The following is a 23385-nucleotide window of genomic DNA, read 5'->3' on the forward strand; positions in this document are numbered from 1 at the left end:
GGCTCTGGTTAATTGATTCTCGACTGATTTTATGACTTTTATCACGCCACGGTTGCTAAGCGAATCACTGCAGTTGTTAAGTGAATCGGGCGACTGTTGATTGATTTGGCTTTCCTTGTTGGAAGCCAGGTGCAAGAGGCCAGAAATGGTGACCCGAGATGCTGCGATGCTCATAAATACATGCTGGTTGCCACGTTGCCCGAATTTTAACGTGTCTGAAGATGCTGCGATGGTCATTAAGTGTGAGGACTGCTCGTGACTTTTTTTCCAGTGCTTCTGTAACTTCGAATGGTCACTAACCATGGATTTATCCTGGTTAAAGTATCCTGGCTCATGTGACTGCCATTTGTGACATTCTCAGCCATCTTCACTTATACTGAGATGGTATAGGTTCTCCTGCTTGAGCAGGGGGCTGGACTAGAAGACCTCCAAGGTCCCTTCCAGTTCTATTCTATTCTATTCTGTTCTGTTCTATTCTTTCATTGTTCTATTCTATTCTAATTCTATTTTTATTCTATTCTACTCTATTCAATATTCTATTCTGTTCTATTCTAATATTCTATTCTATTCCCTATTCTATTCTGTATTCTATTCTATTCTAATCTGTTCTGTTCTACTCTAATATTCTATTCTATTATTATATTCTTATTCTATTCTATTCTGCATTCTTTTTTCTATTGTATTCTGTTCTGTTCTATTCTATTGAGCAAAGTCAGTGGGGGAGCTGGATTTGCTTAATGGCCGCACGATTCATTTAACAACTGCAATGATTTGCTTAACAGCCATGGCAAAAAAGGGTTGTAAAGTCAGTCACGACTCACTTAACAAAGCCCTGGGGGGAGGGGGGGCGCGCGCTGAGCAACGGAAACTCTGATGCCAATTGTGGCTTTAAGTCAAGAATTGTCTGTGGTCCCCAACATATGCCCACAACGGAGCCCAAAGTTTCCGTTCCTAAGGAAGATAATTGTTAAGTGAGTTTTGCCCTCATTTTATGACCTTCTTTGCCACCGTGAACTGAATCACTGCAGTTGGTAAATTAATGACATGCGTTGACTTCGCTTGTCACAAGGTCGCAAAAAGGGGAAATCACATGATTCTGGGACGCTACAACTGCCATAAGTACGTGCCAGTTGCCACGCATCCAAATTTTGATGACGTGGCCACGGGGATGCTGAAACAGTCAAGTGTGTAAAACAGCCATAAGTCCCTGTCGTAACTTCAGTCACTAAACAAACGGTTGTAAGTCGAGAACTATTTGTACCTCTACAATGTTTCCACAGAATGAGACATTTCTCATTAATCTACTTGGACATATATGCAATTTTTCTATTGGCTCCAGGCTTCTAGCTTAATTATTATTATTATTATTTTAAAAAAAGGAAGAGACAGATCAGAAGTCCAGCTTGGTTTATTTTGTGTAAAACAATCCAGAGCAGCAAGTTGGTCGCTTTAACCTCCAAATTAAATTGATGTGATCAGGCGGTACAAAAAAATAACAAACCACAAGGCTTTGTCGAAAGGGGCCGTCCTTTCCCACCGCCGTTTCCACTTCGAAAAGACAAACCACAGGGATGAAGAAGCAGGTAAGGAGAGTTGTGAGTCTTGTGACACATCTTCTTCACAAGACGGGCCGAGATTCAAGGGCCCGGACGTTAGAACCAGCGCACGAGTCAAAACGGCAGTAATATACTGAAATAAGTTAGTGATACAAAAGGTCGGAAGGGACGTTATTTACAAGACGTACAAAAGGAGAAATCGGCACGACAGTCGTGATGGGGAGCTAAAACTTTGGGAAAGCCGAGAGACGCACTCGAGGGTGGAAACCGCAGCCTTCGGACAGAACGGGGCTCAAGGGCGTCTCGTAAGCGTGGAAGTCACTAGCATCGGCCCGTTTCCAACAGATGACGGTTAACAGGAATCCTGGCTGAGCAGAGGGCCAGGCAAATGAAGGCTTAAGGCCACCAAAACTGTTTGCCTTCATTTGAGGACTTGCCAAGCCCTTCCGGAAAGAGGAACTGATTTGAAATGCCTGGCTTCTCGGCCTTCCGCTAAGGATCCGAAGACACAAGCCAACGGTTGGCTGCCTCTACAAACACAGCCCGGGGCAGGATTCTAGATTTCTTGGCATTAAAAACTTTGGTTTAGATAAGGAGGACTGCAAGAAGCACCCTGCATAGGCCATCTCGTCTTATCAAAATGGCCACCTGACAAAAAACGGAATTTAAGAACGGACTCGTATCCGCTGGAGAACTCCTGGGACAAAAGGCCGAGCCCTCTCAGGCGGAAGGTGCTCACCGTGGATCAGAACCAGGTTTTCCCCTAGTTGCGGTTTGATGCCCACGGTCTCCGATCCAGGTGGGCATCAAACTGCCCCCTCTGTGGGGGAACCCCTGGAATGGACGAGAGCCATCTTTGCATAGGTGTGTTGGGAGGTGTCTTTCAAAAAAAAAAAAAAGAAGTTTCTCAGGTCAACAGAGGATAGAGCTGTGGTCCACCCTTCGACATCTCTCCGCCTTGTCCTGAAGACCATCGCTTGCGCCCACCCCCATCCCCCTGCCACTCAGTGGCACGGGTGGGACAGCATCGACTGCTGGACCGCTTTCTGCAGAGAGTGTCTGGTCACCAGGAGGCGGACCACTTCCTCGTTCCGCTTGGTCAGCCGCTTGCGAGCTTGGTCGTGAGTCACCATGGTCATATCCCAGCCGTTCACCTGCAAGAATTCAAGAGTGGTTTTATGGTAAGCCTCAAGATCAAAACCTGGGTATTTCATGACCACCACCACCACCCCAGGCCACCTTTGGCTCTTTGGCTGTCCCTGTCTGGCCTGCATGGATTGCTTTTATTTTGAAAAGGAGTAAAAAAAGATGTCGAGACTCTAGAAAGAGTGCAGAGAAGAGCAACAAACAGGAGGGGGGGGACTGGAGGGAAGAAGGAGGAGGAGGAGGAGGAGAAGAACGAGGAGGAAGGAGAAAGGAGAGGAGGAAGAGGAGGAAGAAGAAAAGGAAAAGAAAAAGAAGAGGAAGAGTAGGAAGGAGGAAGAGGAAGGTGGAGGAGGAGGAGGAGGAAGAAGGAAGAGGAGAAGAAGAAGAAGAGGAGGAGGAGGAGGAGGAGGACCTATGCCATCTCAGACAAGTGACTGTCTATCCTCTTTTTAAAAACCTTCAGTGACGGAGCACCCACGATTTCTGGTGGCAAGCTGTTCCACTGGTTAATTGTCCTCACTGTCAGGAAGTTTCTCCTTAATTCCAGATATAAAGGACGGTTGCAGGAATTGGGAATGTCTAGTTTAATGAAAGGGACGCGGTGGCTCAGTGGGTTAGGACGCTGAGCTTGTCGATCAGAAGGTCGGCAGTTTGGCGGGTCGAATCCCGAGTGCCGCGTAACAGAGTGAGCGCCTGTTACTCGTCCCAGCTTCTGCCAACCTAGCAGTTCGAAAGCATGTAAAAATGCAAGTAGAAAAATAGGGACCACTCTGGTGGGAAGGTAACAGCGTTCCGTGCGCCTTTGGCGTCTAGTCATGCCGGCCACATGACCACGGAGATGTCCTCGGACAAGCGCTGGCTCTTCGGCTTTGAAACGGAGATGAGCACCGACCCCTAGAGTCGGAAACGACTAGCACGCATGTGTGGGGGAACCTTTACCTTTACCTTTACCTAGTTTAATGAAAAGAAGGACCTGGGGTGACATGATAGGAGTCTTCCAGTATCTCAGGGGCTGCCCCAAAGAAGAGGCAGTCAAGCTATTCTCCAAAGCGCCTGAAGGCAGGAGAAGAAGCAACAGATGGAAACTCATCAAGGAGAGAAGCAACCTAGAACTAAGGAGGAATTTCCTGACAGTTAGAACAATTAATCAATGGAACTCCTTGTCTCCAGAAGCTGTGGATGCTCCAACACTGGAAGCTTTTACGAAGAGACTGGACAACCATTTGTCTGAAATGGGATAGGGTTTCCTGCCTGAGCAGGGGGTTGGACTAGGTGACCTCTAAGGTCCCTTCCATCATCATCATCATCAATTTAATAACTGCAGTGATTCCCTTAATAATGGCGGCAAGGTCGTGAAATGGGGCAAAAACTCATTGAACAACTGCCTTGCTTAGCAACAGAAATTTTGGGCTCAATTGTGGTTGTAAGTTGAGGACTATTTTTGAAGGTGACTATGTTTTTTTTAATGTTATTTTTTTGCAATTTACAGGTGTGAGTGCATGCATTCCTATCATCCTTTGCAACCCAATTGCAACAGCCCATTTTCTCCTGTAGCCCCTTGGTGAAATTAGCTGCCTACCACATTAAGACCACTGCATTTCCTGCTGCGTAAGTAGGTAAATAAATAAATCAGGAGGGCGCAAGTATCTCTGGACTTTATGGACTTTCCAGAAGCGCTATATTAGACTATAGTAGCTAAAAATCAGGCGGTACCTTTTCTAAAGAAACTTTAAGCTCTTAATAATAGTCAATTCCCTCAAATAAAATATATATCAAATTTAGAAAAGAGCCTTGGTGGAGCAGTGGGCTAATGCCTCCTTAAGTAACACCAGCTGCCTGCAATTAGTGCAGGTTCGCATCCCACCAGGCTCAAGGTTGACTCAGCCTTCCATCCTTCCGAGGTAGGTAAAATGAGGACCCAGATTGTTGGGGGCAATTAAGCTGACTTTGTAATAATGCCGCTTGGGGGGGCGAAAGCCCTAATAAGCAGGCATATACATAGAATGAAGGCTATTACTAAGCACATTGATTTGTGCTTAGAGTGTAAGCCGCCCTGAGTCTTCGGAGAAGGGCGGGATATAAATGGGATTAAAATAAAAAAAATGTCTACCTCCGTTAAAAAAGTGACTCTGGGCTCTGTGGTAAATAAGAGGCTCTGTTGGAAAAAAGAACGATGTTTTGTTCATGGTGTTTTGCTCACCTTCTTGCAAAGAAGAGTCCCCGATCGTTTTGCCCAAAACCAGAAATGGTTTGCTAGCTATCAAACCCTTTCTGGTTTTGGGCAAAAATGGATCAGGGACTCTTCTTTGCGAGAAGGTGAGCAAAACACCATGAACAAAAGATTGTTATTATTATTTTTATTATTATTGTTAAATTGATTTGCCACCCATCTCATTTCAAAGCGACTCTTAAGTGCAATGAATTCAATTAATATAATTTGAAGCCCCAAATTAGTCTAGAACCCCTTCACAACGGCTCACCAAAAGTGATTTGTTTCATAAAAACGTGGGAGTCAGAACAGGCACTGCGGCTCCTCCTGATTTTTGCGACACCGTGAACAATTCTTCTTCCCAAAGAGAGCAAACTATATTAAAATATAATTTAAATCCTGCTGTCCTGGTTCCGACAAATGCAGTGCTTCAAAGACCGTCAAGGCATTGTTTACCTTAAAGAATCTTTTATTATAATTGCATAGCTTCGGCAGGTACATATTAGAAGCCAGAGTCTGAATTCTCCTCCCCTGAACATCTCCTGTCAAACACAATTCCCTCCCTTAATTGAAACGTCCTAAATCACATTCTCCAATTCGTTGAAAAGGCAAAGCTTCCCCTCCTGTTTAACAACCCGCCAAATTCTTCTCTTCTCTTTATTACAAACAGTCTGGAGATGCGTTCTCCCTACTCCCCCCGCCCCGCACCAGCGTCCACTAATTCTAGCTCTAAAAGTAATATACGAGTTAAAAGAAGGCTACATCTCCCTATGTGGTCAAGCAAGAACATCCGATGTTAGCAGCATTGAGACACCTGCATCAGCCCAGCCAAGTCCCCAAATTCTGGGGGAGCGAGCTAATAATAATAAAAAAATCTCCATCAATTTGGCTTTAAAGGGAGGGGGAGAGCAGGGCAAAGCGTCCAGCTGGCCCTTAATCAGAACAGAATTTTACCTGCATGATTTTGTCGCCGACTTGAAGCCCAGCCATTTCTGCCGGTCCACCTTCTGTCACGCGAGTGACATATATGCCCTGGAGGAGGGGGAAAAAACAGGAGGTGGGGGGGGTCACTGCCTGGATGATATCTCATGAAACTGTTCTTCCCCCCTCCCCCACAGGTTGCTTACTCTGTTGCCCTCTTTCTCCAGCCATTGTTAGACATATAAATAGGAATACAACGTGGGAGGTTCCGTTTTATGTCATTTTATTTTTGTTCCGGTCTTTATTCTTTTTAATTAGGTAGCTCAAGTTGGGGAACCCGCACCTAATGCTCCTGCACCCTACTATTTTTCCCACAAAAAAACAACCCTGTGAGGTGGGTTGGACTGTGAGAGAGAAGGACTGGCTCAAAGCCACCCAATTTGCCGTCAGGTCTAGGGGTGGGTCTAGAACTCGCCGTCTCCTGGTGATTGGCACAAAATCGCTCAGTTCCTGCCTAAAACGGAACTAGAACTCCCAGTCTCCTACTGACTGGCCCGAAGTCACCCAGCTGGGTATCAGGCCTAAGGCGGGACTAGAACTCACCGTCTCCTGGCGATTGGCCCAAAGTCACCCAGCTGGCTTCCCTACCTAAGGCGGGACTAGAACTCACCATCTCCTGGCGATTGGCCCAAAGTCACCCAGCTGGCTTCCCTACCTAAGGCAGGACTAGAACTCACCGTCTCCTGGCGATTGGCCCAAAGTCACCCAGCTGGGTTTCAACCCTAAGGTGGAACTAGAACTCACCATCTCCTGGCGATTGGCACAAAATCACCCAATCAGCCTTCCTGCCTAAAACGGAATTAGAACTCGCCTTCTCACTGTCTCTTGCTGATTGACTCCTAAGAGCTGAAGTCCAGATATCTTAAAAGTTGCTAAGGTTGGGAAAGACCAACTCAGGCAATCATTCTGTCCTCTTTTTTATATATACAGGTAAGTCTGTGACTTAACAACCATTCATTTACAAACGTTTGTAAGTTCAAACTTACGACGACACTGAAAGAAGTGATTGTTTTTCACACTTACGCCCATTACAACATCCCCATGTTCACATGATCAAAATTCAGATGCTTGGTGACTATTATTATTATTATTAATTATTATTATTATATCCATCCCTAAAGGAGGCTCCGTGCCAACCTTGTCTGTCTTGTCCTCCGAGAAGGGATTCTGAGCAGGATCCTGGTCGATCCCACCTCCGATGCTGAAGCCCAGGATGAGATTCTCGCCTTGACGGAGTTTGTGGATTTCAACCCTTTGCTAAGGAAAGAAAAGAAGAGCCAAATCTGAGCACTCATCTATGACTCCATCACAGCTCAAAACACAAGCAGTGTGGTCTTGAGTGCTACAGAGGGCGTCCCCGACTTACAATTTGTTTAGTGACCGTTCAAGGTTACAACGGCATTGAAAAAAGGGACTTACGACCTCTTTTTACAGTTACAGTTTTTACCGTTGCAGCATCCCGGTGTTCACGTGATCAAAATTCATATCCTTGGCAACTGGCATGTACCTGTGACAGTTCCAGTGTCCCGGGGTCGCGTGATCCCCATTTGCGACCTCATGACAAGACAAGCCAATGGGGGAAGTCGGATTCACTTAACAACCTTGCGGCCAAGTCTCCCCTTGCCGGCCCACTTCTTCTGAGGTCTCTTCTACAGCCAGGCCTGCATTTCTCAGTCACAGGCCTTTCTGGAAGGCCATAGCTCGGTACTCGGCTGCTTAGGCCTTCCAGAAAGGCCTGACTGTAAAATGCAGGCCCGAATGCAGCTGCAGAACTTCGGCCCCAGAAGAAGTGGACCGGCTGGGTGGTGCTGGAGGTGAGATAAGGCCTACCCCAGAAATAAGACCTCGTGCCTCTTTTGGAGGCCAAAAAAAAAAAAAAAGAACCCGGTCTTATTTTTGGGGAAACACAGTAGGTAACTTTAGGACTGGAAGGAAATGGTGTTTCCGGAGTGGAGGAGGGCAGTTGTGGCAAGAAAGGTCGTCAAATGAGACAAAACTCACTTCCTTAACAATAGAATTTTGGGGCTTGATTGTGGTCGTACGTCAAGGACTGTATACGTAGTGCTCAAGTAACAGCCATTAATGAAGACCATCCATCACCGTCGTAACCTATGACCGTTGTAAAACCGACTTCAATTCTGGCCCTAATTGTGATGGTTGAAGTTGAGGACTATATCAATTTTATATATAAACTTGAAAAATAAATAAAAATAAAAACACCCCAGGAAAACAATTGAGGGAGTACAGGTAGTCCTTGACTTACTACAGTAAATTTAGTGATCGTTCAAAGTTACGACGACACTGGAAAAAGTGACTGATGACCATTTTTCACATTTATAACCGCTGCAGCATCCCTCGTGGTCACGTGATCAAAATGCAAACACTTGACAACTGACTCGTATTTATGACGGTTGCAGCATCCTGGGGTCATGTGATCCCCATTTGCAACCTTCCAAAAAAGTCAACCGGGAAGCCAGATTCACTTAACAACCGTGTTACTAACTTAAGCACTGCAGTGATTCACTTAACAACTGTAGCAAGGAAGGTTACAAAAGGGGGCAAAATTCACTTACCAATTGTCTCACTTAGCAACAGAAATTTTGGGCTCAACTAAAGTCGTAAGTTGAGGGTTGTTGTGTCCGGGGTCACGTGATCCTCTTTTGCGACCTTCCGACAAGCAAAGTCAATGTGGGAAAGCCAGATTGACTAACTGAACAGAAATTTTGGACTCAACTGTGGTTGTAAGTCAAGGACTACCTGTACATTTGTAGCCCAAGACATGAAAAAATTTTTTAAAGAGGGAGTCAAGCTATTCTCCAAAGTGCCTGAAGGCAGGAGAAGAAGCAACGGATGGCAATTCAACCAGGAGAGAAGCAACCTGGAATTAAGGAGAAACTTCCTAACAGTTAGAACAATTAACCAGTGGAACAACCTGCCTCCAGAAATTGTGGGCGCCCCATCATTGGAGGTTTTTAAGAAGAGGCTAGACAGTTTCTTGTCTGAGATGGTATAGGTTCTCCTGCTTGAACAGGGGGCTGGACTAGAAGACCTCCAAGGTCCCTTCCAGATTCTATTCCATTCCATTCCATTCCATATTTTATTTTCCATATTCCATATTCTATCCTGTAATTCTATTCTATAATATTCTGTAATATTCTGTAATATTCTATTCTATATTCTTCCATTCCATTCCATTCCATCCATTCCATTTTGTCTATTATTCTATTCTATTCTATTCTATTCTATTCTATTCTATTCTATTCTATTCTATTCTATTCTATTCTATTCTATTCTATTCTATTCTATTCTATTATTATTTTCCATATTCCATATTCTATCCTGTAATTCTATTCTGTAATATTTTGTAATATTCTATAGTCTTCCATTCCATTCCATTCCATTCCATTCTAAATTCTATTCCATTCCACTCCATTCCACTCTATTCTCTATTCTACTGGAAAACAACCGGGGGAGTTGTCCTCATTTTGTCCGTACAGCCATTTTGAAAACAGTGAGAGTCTTTTCAGTAATAAGAAAGGAACTGAAGCGTGGTTGGTGGTCAACCCATCTGGTGAAGCCTTGTCACTCTGGCAAGCAACCACTACACAGCCTCAACCCTTTATAGCCTTCGGTAAAGCTTTGAAGTGCCGGCTTTTCCTCGGAGCGCTGCGAGAACCTTATTAGATGCTGCGCATCAGACGTCTGGCTCGGCGCCAATGCTTTTCATGTCTTTAATGGGCCGGGTTTTTATAGTTTTAATATGGCTTTGTATGCCGGTTTAGCGTCGCACTGGGAAAGGCTCAGAGCTGGTTAGAAGATGGACAGGTCTTTTAATGTTTTAAAACGATAAATTTAAATCCACCACTTTCAACATCCTTGGGGTCATCCAACAAATTTTAAAAAACAAACAAACACAATAATTACCGTATGTATAAAATAAGTAGGAATTGGTGGGACCATAAAACAAGATGATGATGATGATGATGATGATGATGATGATGATGATGATGATTATTATTATTATTATTATTATTATTATTATTATTATTATTATTATTATTATTAAAGTTGGAAGGGACCTTGGAGGTCATCTAGTCCAACCCCCTGCTCAGGTAGGAAACCCTATACCATTTCAGACAAATGGTTGTCCAGTCTCTTCTTAAAGACATCCAGTGTTGGAGCATTCACAGCTTCTGGAGGCAGGTTCTTTAATAATAATAATAATAATAATAATAATAATAATAATAATAATAATAATAATAATAATAATAATAATGATGATGATGGTGGTGGTGGTGGAATGGGACCTTGGAGGTCATCTAGTCCAACCCCCTGCTCAGGCAGGAAGCCCTATACTATTTCAGACAAATGGCTGTCTAGTCTCTTCTTAAAAACTTCCACTGTTGGAGCATTCGCAGCTTCTGGAGGCAAGGAGTTCCACTGGTTAATTGTTCTCACTGTCAAGAAGTTTCTCCTTAATTCCAGGTTGCTTCTCTCCTTGATGAGTTTCCATCCGTTGCTTCTTGTCCTGCCTTCGGGTGCTTTGGAGAACAGCTTGACTCCCTCTTCTTTGGGGCAGCCCCTGAGAACAAGCTTAAATTGCTCTGGGGTTTTAGAATTCAAACAGAGAGAGGCCCCTGCTACACAACACCCCAGACTTGAACAATTGTCAATAAGAAAGACCAAAAAGTCTTGGATAGTGGAATGTGGCAAGTTCTGGAGGCAGAATAAGAAGAGAAAGAGAAAGCAAAACAGAGCAAAATGCAAAGGCCGGCAAACAGAAATAGGACGACGGTGTCAAAAGAAAGCAGAGAGGTAGCATCGCTAGGAATAGAGGAGTTGGGGGCAGTCACAAAACATCTGGAGTGCCACTTGTGTGCCACGGGCATTGACAAATTTACCATCCGTCAACTGCTGATAACTGAATAACTGCGGCAAGAAAGGTGGTAAAAGCGAGCAAAACTCATTGAACAACAGTCACCTTATTTAGCAGCAGTAATTTGAGGCTCAGCTGTGGTCGTAAGGCAAGGACTACCTGAACTTTGGGCCATCCTGCTGCTGCCTGACTTGGAGCCAGGCCAGGCTGTTAGAATCCCGCCTAGAGACATGGTGGCGCGGTGGTGAGAGTGCGGTATTGCAGGCTGACTCTGCCCACAGCCAGGAAGTTCGATCCTGACCAGCTCAAGCTTGACTCAGCCTTCTGTTCTTTGGAGGTCGGTAAAATGAGGACCCAGAGTGTTGGGAGCAAATAGGCCAACTCTGTAAACTGCTTAGAGAGGGCAGTAAAGCATCGTGAAGCGGTATATAAGTCTAAGTTCTATTGTTATTGCTTGCTTCCTTTCCTTCTCTCCCTCCCTTTTCTCCTTCCTTCCTTGTCGTGGCGCAGTGGTTAGAATCCGGCATTGCAGGATGACTCTGCCCACTGCCAGCAGTTCGATCCTGACCGGCTCAAGGTTGACTCAGCCTTCCATCCTTCTGAGGTCAGTAAAATGAGGACCCAGATTGTTGGGGGCAAATAGGCCGGCTCTGTAAACCTCTCGGAGAGGACTGTAAAGCATTGTGAGGCAGTAAGTCTACTGCTAAGCAAGTAAATAAGTAGGTAAGTATGGAAGGGAGGGAGGGAGGGAAGAAAGGAGGAAGGAAGGAAGGAAGGAAGGGAAGGAAAGGGAAAGAAAGAAAGAAAGAAAGAAAGAGAGAGAGAGAGAGAGAGAGAGAAAGAAAGAAAGAAAGAAAGAAAGAAAGAAAGAAAGAAAGAAAGAAAGAAAGAAAGAAAGAAAGAAGGAAGCAAGCCAGCCATGGTGGCGCAGTGATTAGAATGCCATATTGGAGGCTAACTCTGCCCACTGCCAGCAGTTCAATCCTGACCAGCTCAAGGTTGACTCAGCCTTCCGTCCTTCTGAGGTCAGTAAAATGAGGACTCAGATTGTTGGGGGCAAATAGGCTGACTCTGTAAAGAGAGGGCTTTATGAAGCCGTATATAAGTCTAAGTGCTATTGCTATATAATAGTTGGACATTTTGAGCCCCGTACACGGAGGCCAGACGTGCAAAAGGATGCGGAAGGCACCAAGAATCCTGTAGCCCCCAACGGAAGAGTTATCTATCTATAGGACAGCGGGGAAGACCACCACCACCCCCGCTACAATTCACAGAGACCCTTTGTCCCCAGTTCATGTGGGTCAGACAAGAGACTGCCGCAAGGACTGTGGGCACTCTGTGGCATCCTAACCATCAGGATCAATTGGGTGTTTTTTTTTGCAACGTGCCCCCTTTCCCGCCCCATCTTCTTCTTCTTTAGAGAAGATGGGGTTTTTTTCCTCCCTCCCCCCCCAGGGAGGCCAAATATCTATTTAAGAAGAAGCTGGGGCGGTGGTTTTTTTTTTTTTTGGCTTCTTGTAAAAAAGGACCCATTTATGTGTTTCCTCCCCGGAGGCTCAAATAAATTGGGAACTGACTGGAGAGAAAGATAAAAGCAGACGAGGCCCTTGGCAGCACGGGCGGACGGACGGCTGGCAAATTGGAAGCATCTGAAACAAGACGAGGAATCCTGCGGGGGCATTTCAAACCAGATGGCTGCCAGAAGGGCTGGCAAGCGGCCGGCTTCCAGAATGCCAACTTTCCTCTCATTTTGGAGTTGGATGTGCTTTTTTTTTTTGGAGAAAGAAAAAAAAAAGCTGGAAGGTGTCTCTCATGGAAGTCCAAGGGAGTAGAGGAATCTATTATTTAAAAAAATAAAGAAACCCTGAAGTTTGGGGGCATCCAAATCCTGCAAAACCGCTCGTCTTGAGGTACAAGACTTAAGATGCATAATAGAATTAGAAGAGAATTAGAGTAGACTAGAAGAGAAGAGAATCAGAACAGGAATAGAATGTAGAAAATTAATAGAATAGAATAGAATAGAATAGAATAGAATAGAATAGAATAGAATAGAATAGAATAGAATAGAATAGAATAGAATAGAATAGAATAGAATAGAATAGAATAGAATAGAATAGAATAGAATAATAGAAGAATAAGAATGGAGAATAAGAATGGAGAATAGAATAGAATGGAGAATAGAATAGAGTAGAGTAGAGTAGAGTAGAGTAGAGTAGTGTAGAGTAGAGTAGAGTAGAGTAGAGTAGAGCAGAGCAGAGCAGAGCAGAACAGAACAGAATAGGGAAAAAGAATAAAAAAGGATAGAATAGAAAAGGATAGGATAGAATAGAATATTAATAGAACAATGAGGTAGAATAGAATAATATTAATAGAACAGAATAGAAAAAAGCATAGAACAAATAGCATAGAATAGAATAAGAATTAAACAGAGTAGAATATAGTTAGAATAAAACAGAATAGAGAATAGAATAGAGAATAGAATAGAAAATAGAATAAGAATAGAATAGAATAGAATAGAATAGAATAGGAATTTTGGAATAGAATATAATTTGGAATAGAATAGAATTTGGAATAGAATACTGTTCAAAGTTACAACGGTACTGAAAAAAGTGACTTATGACCGTTTTTCAGAGATATGACCATTGCAGCATCCCCACGTGATCAAAATTCAGATGCCTGGCTGGTTCATACTTATGACGGACGCAGTGTCCCGGAGTCACATGATCCCCTTTTGCGACCTTCTGACAAGCAAAGTCAGTGGGGAAGCCATATTCACTTAACCACAGTGTGACTAACTTAACAACTTAACTGCAGTGATTCACTTAACTGTGGCAAAAAAGGTCATAAAACGGGGCAAAACTCACTTAACAAATGTTTCACTTGGCAACCAAAAAATTTGGGGGGTCAGTTGCGGTTGCAAGATGAGGACTACTTGTAGAGCAGAACAGAACAGCTTTATTTGGCCAAGTGTGATTAGACACACAAGGGATTGGTCTCCGGTGTTGTGGGAGAAATACTTTCTTAAAGAAATCTGTGCAGCAAGTGCCTTTTTAGGACTGTGGTGGTTCACCCTTGTAGGATAAGATAAGCCCGTTCTATCTTTAGCAACCGTATCAGCCATTTAGATACTGCAAAAGTTAAATTTAACAAAGAGGTTTAGAGGGTGAGACTCACCTATTCACTTTGTTTATAAAGCAGTGTTTTACAAACTTGGCAACTTTAAGATGGGTGGAGCTCAATTCCCAGAATTCCCCAGCCAGCCATGCTTTAGGAGGGTTGTTGTTCCACTCCCAGGATTCCCCAGCCAGCATGCTTTAAGATAAGTGGACTTCAACTCTTGGAATCTCCCAGTCAGCATGTTTTAAGAGGGTTGGACTTCCACTCCCAGAATTCCCTAGCCAGCCTGCTTTAAGAGGGGTGGACTTCGACTCCCAGAATCCCCCAGCCAGCCATACTTTAAGAGGGGTGGACTTCCAGTCCCAGAATTCCCCAGCCAGCCATGCTTTAAGAGGGTTGTTGTTCCACTCCCAGGATTCCCCAGCCAGCATGCTTTAAGATAAGTGGACTTCAACTCTTGGAATCTCCCAGTCAGCATGTTTTAAGAGGGTTGGACTTCCACTCCCAGAATTCCCTAGCCAGCATGCTTTAATTCTGGGAATTGAAGTCCACCCATCTTAAAGTTGCCAAGTTTGAAAAACATGGCTGTAATGTCTTTAGTACTCTTCTGCAATATTTCTCTTCTCTGGCCAGGATTCAACCTTCTCTCTGCTTCTCCCTACTTTACTGACAAGATAAGGGACCATGTCAGAGTGAAACTCTTGGCCTGGGACCACAAAAAGCCAGATTATAAGCCCCTATTTGGCCAGGAATGCTTAGGGATCACTTGATCTAGACTAGACCTGGACATTTTACAGTCTCCAAGCCACCTCCGGCCCTTTGGCTGTCCCAGTCTGGCCATGTGAGGTCATTAAAAATCAAATGTATATAAAGATACATCATGCACGCAGTACCATTACAGATAGTCCAATACATCTCGAACATCTTGGACCCAGATTGTTGGGGGCAATTAAGCAATTAAGCTGACTTTGTAATAATGCCGCTTGGGGGTGTGTGTGTGAAAGCCCTAATAAGCAGGCATATACATAGAATGAAGGCTACTGCTAAGCTTGTAAGCCGCCCTGAGTCTTCGGAGAAGGGCGGGATATAAATGGAATTAAAATTAAAAAAAAAAACATTTGCAGGTACCAAGTTTGATTTATTTCGTTGTCAAACTTCTAAGAGAGGGGGGAGCTGGAGAGAAAAGCTGGCAAAATCAACTGAAAAACAGATCATAGATGTAATCACTAAGGAAATCTTTAACTGGGTTATTTTAAAGTTTCAAATCCTTCAGGTAATGGGAGTTTTTAAGACTTTCTCATGAATCCTGATTTTTATGATTTTCAGCAGCGGGCAAAGTAGTTCCTCTTTCCTTGCCCTCCAAGTGTGTATTCATTAAACAAATTTTAAGGTATCAACTGCCCCTCTAACAAAAGAACCAATTTGGATTGCGTCTCTCCCTAATAGCTCTTAATAAATAAATAAATAAAGCCACTCGTGTAAAATGATTTTGAGCTCTCTCCCTAATAGCTCTTAATAAATAAAACCACTCATCTACCAAAATAACCAATTTGGGCTGACTCTCTCCCTAATAACTCTTAATAAATAAATTGATAAAAACCACCCATCTACCAAAATAACCAATTTGGGCTGACTCTCTCCCTAATAGCTCTTAATAAATAAATGAATAAAACCAGTCATGTAAAATGATTTTAAGAGGACTCTCTCCCTAGCAGCTCTTAATAAATTAATTAATAAAAACCACCCACCTATCAAAATTACCAATCTTGACTGAGTCTCTAATAGCTCTTAATTAATAAAAACTACCCACGTATCAAAATTACCAATCTTGGCTGAGTCTCTGATAGCTCTTAATAAATAAATAAGGAGAAGGGCGGTATAAAAATTCAATTAAATAAATAAATAAATAAAAACCACCCATCTACCAAAATAACTAATTTGGGTTGACTCTCTCCCTAATAGCTCTTAATAAATACCGGTAATAATAATAATAATAATAATAATAATAATAATAATAATAATAATAATAATAATAAGAAGAAGAAGAAGAAGAAGAAGAAGAAGAAGAAGAAGAAGAAGAAGAAGAAGAAGAAGAAGAAGAAGAAGAAGAAGAAGAAGAAGAAGAAGAAGAAGAAGAAGAAGAAGAAGAAGAAGAAGAAGAAGAAGAAGAAGAAGAAGAAGAAGAAGAAGAAGAAGAAGAAGAAGTTGGAAGGGACCTTGGAGGTCATCTAGTCCAACCCCCTGCTCAGGCAGGAAACCCTATACCATTTCAGACAAATGGCTGTCCAGTCTCTTCTTAAAGACTTCCAGTGTTGGAGCATTCACCACTTCTCAAGGCAAGGACTTCCACTGGTTAATTGTTCTAACTGTCAGGAAGTTTCTCCTTAGTTCCAGGTTGCTTCTCTCCTTAATAAAACCACTCATGTAAAATGATTTTGAGCTGACTCTCTCCCTAATAGCTCTTAATAAATAAATTGATAAAACCAATCATGTAAAATGATTTTGAGCTCTCTAACAGTTCTTAATAAATTAATTAATAAAAACCACCCATCAAAATTACCAATCTTGGCTGAGTCTCTAATAGCTCATAATAAATAAAACCACTCATCTACTCACCGAGCTACTTTGGGCTCAGCCCCTCCCTAGCAGCTGTTAAAATATAAATGAATAAAACCACCCCTTTGCCAAAATAATGAACTCGAGCTAAGCCTCTCTTCAACAGCTCTGAATAAATAAATTAATAAAAACTACCCATTTACCAAAAGGACCGATTTGAGCTGAGTCTCTCGCTAATAGCTCTTCCCTGAATTTTGCAGCCGGGTTGGTTTTTTACAACCTGGATTTTTTTTTTATGTCTAATCTTTCGTATTACAGATATCAAATCATTTTTGTTTGTTTTAATCCCACAGGTAAGGGAATCAGCACCTAAGCATGCACAAGGTTTTGGGGCAAGCAACAACATTCCTCCGGTTGAGCTAACTAACCCAACGCATAATTCACTCCTTTAGGTTAGAACAAAACATGTGTTTAATCTGCTGCATGCAGAAAAGCGAACACAACTAATCATAGCTCACACACGATAAAGTCCTTCCCGTCTCATGATTGCAACACATTTCATTCCTCCCGGCTATTGCGTGAAGCAAACCAGACGGTCCCCCCCCCAGAGGAGTTTAAAAGAGGAACTGGGTTCAAAATGATCCAATCCTCCAGAGATGAAGAGAAGGAGGCTTAAGAGTTGGATTGTGGGGGCAGGCAAACTCAAGATCCAAATTCAGGATTTTAAAGGAAACTCAAGCAGGCGAGGGAAACGAGTGGGGATAAGCATAGGGCAGGGGTCTTCCAACGGCCCTTTGATGACTTGTGGACTTCAACTCCCAGAATTCCTCAGCCAGGATGCTTTAAGACAGGGGTCTTCCAACCTGGCCCTTTTAGGACTTGTGGACTTCAACTCCCAGAATTCCTCAGCCAGGATGCTTTAAGACAGGGGTCTTCCAACTCGGCCCTTTTAGGACTTGTGGACTTCAACTCCCAGAATTCCTCAGCCAGGATGCTTTAAGACAGGGGTCTTCCAATTTGATGACTTGTGGACTTCAACTCCCAGAATTCCTCAGTCAGGCACGCTAGCTGAGGAATTCTGAGAGCTGAAGTCCACAAGTCATCAAAGGGCCAAGTTGGAAGACCCCTACTTGTGGACTTCAGCTCCCAAAATTCCTCAGTCAGGCACGCTGGCTGAGGAATTCTGGGAGTTGAAGTCCACAAGTCATCAAAAGGGCCAAGTTGGAAGACCCCTGGCACGGGGCAGATCTGTACAAAACAAAACAACCACTTCACAACCGCGTGGCACACCATAGCAGAACAAACCCCTCAGGACAAGAGTCAGCGGTCCATCTGCCTTTAAAAGACGAAGGCCGCTCTTTCGAAGACAGCAAAGTCCACATTTTGGACAGAGAGGACCGCTGGTTTGAAAGAGGGGGGGGGGTCAAAGAGGCCATCTAGGTCAAGACTGAACAGCTCTCCTGCCCCCACCCCTAAAAAAAACCAAAACAACCTCTAAGGAAGGAATTACGGGTGGTCCTCAACTTATAAGGACAATCCGAGCCCAAAATTTCCATCGCTAAGACAGTTGCTGAAAAAACATGGGACTAAAAAGTTCCATTTAGCTTAGGAGTAAATTTTAGATTGTTATAACTTATTTTTTTAATTAGTTATAATAATATATATATTATATGGTATTATTATTGTATTAGTATAAGTTGAATACTTTTAGATTGTTTGTAATTATGTTATAGGCGGGTTAAAGTGCATTAAAAGAGCCTTGGTGGAGCAGTGGGCTGATGCCTCCTTAAGTAACCCCAGCTGCCTGCAATTAGTGCAGGTTCGAGTCCCACCAGGCTCAAGGTTGACTCAGCCTTCCATCCTTCCCAGGTAGGTAAAATGAGGACCCAGATTGTTGGGGGCAATTAAGTTGACTTTGTAATAATGCCGCTTGGGTGTGTGTGAAAGCCCTAATAAGCAGGCATATACATAGAATGAAGGCTACTGCTAAGCTTGTAAGCCGCCCTGAGTCTTCGGAGAAGGGCGGGATATAAATGGAATTAAAATAAAAAAAAAAAATAAAAAAAATTATGTATTTGGTTATTTATATAGTTGGTTAATGTTAGTTAGATTATGATTATTATATATTTGTAACCCTGTAATCAGCTTTGGGAAGTGGGGGAGGGGGAGGGGGGTTTAGGGGTGGGTTGGGGATGGGATAATATTGTAACTTTTATAAAACTTTTCAATAAAAAAAAAGACAGTTGCTAAGTGAGTTCTGTCCCATTTTACGACCTTGCTTGCCACCGTTGTGAAGGCAATCGCTGCAGTTGTTCACTTAGTAACCCGGTTGTTAAAGTGAATCTGGCTTCCCCCTCCCCCCCCCCTCCATTGACTTTGCTTGTCAGAAGGTCGCCAAACGGGATCACGTGACTGCGGAACGTGGCAACCGTCATAAGTACGAACCATTCGCCAAGCAGTCTGAATTTGGATCACGTGCCCACGGGGAGGCTGCGAAGGTCACCGCTGTGAAAAGCGGTCACCGTTGACATTTTTCAATGCCGCTGTAACTTGAAACAGTCGCTAAATGAACGGTTGTAAGCAGAGGACTGCCTGTAAATGACTTTCACTCCAGACTTTGCTTATGAAGAAGGGGTCCCAAAGGCGCTTTTCAAAAAGAACCGAAGAAGCTTCTCGGATGAGAAGCGAAACATTTTAAAGGAAAAAAACCCAAACAAAACAAGAAAGTCCTATTGGGGTGGGGTTTTTTTTTGGAAAAACACCTTTGGGACAATCGTAACAACTGAATACAGCATCCAGTTTTGGTCGCCACCATGTCAAAAAGATGTTGAGACTCTGGAAAGAGGGCAGAGAAGAGCAACAAAGAGGATCAGGGGACTGGAGGCTAAAACATACAAGGAACGGTTGCTGGAATTGGGAATGTCTAGTCCAGGGGTAGGCAACCTCGGCTCTTTTATGACTCATGGACTTCAACTCCCAGAATTCCTGAGCCACAATGGCTGGCTCAGGAATTCTGGGAGTTGAAGTCCATGAGTCATAAAAGAGCCGAGGTTGCCTACCCCTGGTCTAGTCAAATGAAGAGAAGGACGAGGGGGGACATGATAGCAGTCTTCCAGTATCTCAGGGGCTGCCCCAAAGAAGAGGGAGTCAAGCTAGTCTCCAAATCGCCCAAAGGCAGGAGAAGAAGCAACGGATGGAAACTGATCAAGGAGAGAAACAACCTGGAACTAAGGAGAAACTTCCTGACAGTGAGGACAATTAACCAGTGGAACTGCTTGCCACCAGAAATCGTGGGCGCTCCATCACTGGAGAAATTTTCTGACAGTGAGAACAATTAATCAGTGGAAGTTGTGAATGGTCCAACACTAAAGGTAAAGGTTCCCCTGCACATGCGTGCTAGTCGTTTCCGACTCTAGGGGCCGGTGCTCATCTCCGTTTCAAAGCCGAAGAGCCAGCGCTTGTCCGAGGACGTCTCCCTGGTCATGTGGCCGGCATGACTAGACGCCAAAGGCGCACGGAACGCTGTTACCTTCCCACCGGAGTGGTCCCTATTTTTATACTTGCATTTTTACGTGCTTTCGAACTGCTAGGTTGGCAGAAGCTGGGACGAGTAACAGGCGCTCACTCTGTTACGCGGCACTCGGGATTCGACCCGCCAAACTGCCGACCTTCTGACTGACAAGCTCAGCATCCCAACCCACTGAGCCACCGCGTCCCTATGGTCTAACACTGGAAGTTTTTAATAAGAGATTGGACAAACATTTGTCTGAAATGGTATAGGTTTCCTGCCTCAGCGGGGGGTTGGACTAAATGACCTCCAAGGTCCCTGTCAACTTGATGACGATGATTAAATTGCCCGAGGCTGCTGAAGACTCCTTGCAAGAATTAAAACATGGAAGTACAGGGAGTCCTCGGCTTACAGTCATTCGTTTAGTGACCGTTCAAAGTTACAACGGTCCTGGAAAGGATGAGGGAGGACATGATAGCAGTGTCCCAATATCTCAGGGGCTGCCCCAAAGAAGAGGGAGTCAAGCTATTCTCCAAAGCGCCCCAAGGCAGGACAAGGGTGGAGTTTGTCAATAGCCAAATAGCCTGGTGGACGACAACGTGAAGTATTAATGCCACTTTACAAGGCCTTGGTAAGGCCACACTTGGAATCCGGCATCCAGTTTTGGTCACCACGATGTAAAAAAGAGGTTGAGACTCTAGAAAGGGTACAGAGAAGAGCAACGAAGATGATCGGGAGACTGGAGGCTAAAACATATAAGGAACGGTTGCTGGAATTGGGTATGTCTAGTTTAATGAAAGGGACACGGTGGCTCAGTGGGTTAGGATGCTGAGCTTGTCGATCGGAAGGTCGGCAGTTTGGCGGGTCGAATCCCGAGTGCCGCGTAGCAGAGTGAGCGCCTGTTACTCGTCCCAGCTTCTGCCAACCTAGCAGTTCGAAAGCACGTAAAAATGCAAGTAGAAAAATAGGGACCACTCCGGTGGGAAGGTAACAGCGCTCCGTGCGCCTTTGGCGTCTAGTCATGCCGGCCACATGACCACGGAGACGTCCTCGGACAAGCGCTGGCTCTTCGGCTTTGAAACGGAGATGAGCACCGGCCCCTAGAGTCGGAAACGACTAGCACGCATGTGCGGGGGAACCTTTACCTTTACCTAGTTTAATGAAGAGAAGAATGAGGGGGGACATGATAGCAGACTTCCAATCTCTCAGGGGCTGCCCCAAAGAAGAGGGAGTCAAGCTATTCTCCAAAGTACTTGCCACCAGAAATCATGGGCGCTCCATCACTGGAGGTTTTTAAAAAGACATTGGATAGCCTTCCATTGCAGAAATGGGAGTTTTTCAAGAAAGACTGTTCAGCCACCTGCTGGGAATGGTCGAGTTAATCTTCTTGCACAGAGTGGAAGCCAGGCAGTCCTCAACTTACGACCACAATGGAGCCCAAAATTTACGTCGAGTGAGAAGTGTTTCAAGGGAGAAGAAACGTGTCGAGTGAGTTTTGACCCATTTTATGACTTTCCTCGCCGCAGTTCGTTAAGCGAATCGCGGCGGTGGCTAAACTAGCAACCCGGTCGTTAAGTGAATCCGGCTTTCTTCCCCCCCATTAACTTTCCTCGTCGGAAGTTCGCAAAAGAGGATCACGTGATACCCCCCAACCACCACCCCGGGGACGCTGCGACTGTCATATAAGTGAGCTGGTTGTCAAGCAGCCGAATGTGAATCACGTGACCAGGGGGATGCTGCTGAGATGGTCGTTAAGGGTGAAAAATGGCCGTAACTCACTTTTTTCCAGTGCTGTCGGAACTTCGAACGGTCGCTAAGCTGAGGACCAGCTGCCTTTAACCCCCGTCATGCCGGGAAATTAGCTGTACAAGATGCGAATCAAAACATCTCAAGGCGGGTTGAAGCGAGGACAGCGGCCATGATGAGGCGGGGTCTTCAAAGGGGGATTCAGTGGGGAGAAGAGAGGATGGAAGGGAGGCCCCAAGAACCCAGGAGATGTGAGTTCTAGTCCTGCCTTAGGCATGAAAGCCCGATGGGTGACTCTGAGCCCGTCCCTCTATCTCAGCCCAACCCAGATGATGGGGTTGTTTTCGTGGGAGGAAATAAGGAGAAAGGGAGAGAAGGAGAGAGGAAGAAGAACATGAGGAAGGAGAAAGGCTGGGAGGGAGGAGAAAGGGAAAGAAAGATGGAAAGAAAGGCAGGGAGGGAGGGAGGAAAGGAGAACGGGAGAACAGAAGGAAGGGAGAAAAGGAGGGAGAAAGGAAGGAAGTAGAGAGGAAGGAAGGAAGATAAAAGGAAGGAGAACGGGAGGAGGAAGAGAGGAAAGAAGGGAGGAAGAAAAGAGAAACGGATAAAAGGAAGAAAGGAAGCAGAGGAGGAAGGGAGGAAAGAGAAAGGGAGGAAAGGAGGAAGAAAAGAAGCAGAGGAGGAAGGGAGGGAGGAAAGGAGGGAGCAGAGCAGGAGGAAGGAGAAAGGGGAGGGGGATGGAAGGCTCTCTGGAGGACCCCAAAGAAAGGGGAAAAGCTGCGGGCACTGAAGGGAAAAAGCCCCGCCAGGAAATCTGTCCCGGGACTTGCTCAACCTCAGCCGCTTTCAGACGGCCGGATTTTTTTCCCATTCCTCCCCTCCAAAAGGTCGGCAGGTGACTAATCACAGGCTGGAGTTAAAGTCCACCCGTCCTCAACTTTGCTAAGCCGGAGAGCCAGCGCCTGCCCGGCCAGGCTGCGGGGTCCCCTTCCCGGCAGGTTGTGGGGACGGGGCTGCCTCCTCGGGCTCCTCTCCCGCCCCCAACAAGCCGGATTTCCCCTCCCTCCCTCCTTCCTTCCACGTGTGGACCACGCCCGCACGCCAGGGTTCCCTTCCCCACGCCGGGAAAGCCTGACACGTGTCTGCCGGTCGTGGGAACGGGCTGGAAGGGGGTAGAAGGCGCAAACTAAACCCAGAGCCGTCGCGGAAACACACACACACACACACACCCCTCCCGAGACCGCCGCCTCGAGGGCTTTGGACCCTAACAACCCATCACCCTCTCCCGCCGGCCGCGGAGGATGGGCTTTGTAGTCCGACGGGGGTGGGGTTTGGGGTGGGCTCGGGCGGGAAGGTCGGCTTACCACCACGGCCGTGACGGGCTGGCCAGGGATGTAGGACATGGCTCCGGGAGTCGTCGCCGGTGCTAAAGCCGCTCCGGTCGCTTCGCCTCCGGCGGAACAAAAGCGGAGGGAGCGGGGCGGCGGAGCCCCGCCCCTCCCCTGGCGGCCCCGCCCACCGCCCTGTCAGGCCCCGCCCCCTCGTCCCCGCCGGCCCCGCCCCCTTCTCACTCTTCCTTTCCAGCCTCCTCGGAGGGGGTTAACACAGTGGGCGGAGCCTAAGCTTTTTTTTTTTTTCCTCCCTCTCCCCAGGACGTGTCCACGTTTCACAGGAAGGAAATCCGGCGACG

General features: G+C 45.3%; 1 protein-coding gene across 1 annotated transcript; it reads right to left on the reverse strand.

Moving 5' to 3' along the window:
- Window positions 1-1392: 1392 nt before the first annotated feature.
- Window positions 1393-23333, reverse strand: LOC308674208 (tax1-binding protein 3). The gene is made up of 4 exons (XM_081338515.1): window positions 23060-23333; window positions 7030-7149; window positions 5866-5943; window positions 1393-2710 (listed from the first exon to the last, which is right to left on the reverse strand). Exons 1-4 carry the CDS (start codon window positions 23096-23098, stop codon window positions 2561-2563), a joined length of 387 nt encoding a protein of 128 aa, XP_081194641.1. The 5' UTR covers window positions 23099-23333; the 3' UTR covers window positions 1393-2560.
- Window positions 23334-23385: the final 52 nt, after the last annotated feature.

Source organism: Vipera berus (assembly GCF_964194415.1).
Source record: "Vipera berus genome assembly, chromosome: 1".
Lineage (NCBI taxonomy): Eukaryota > Metazoa > Chordata > Lepidosauria > Squamata > Viperidae > Vipera > Vipera berus.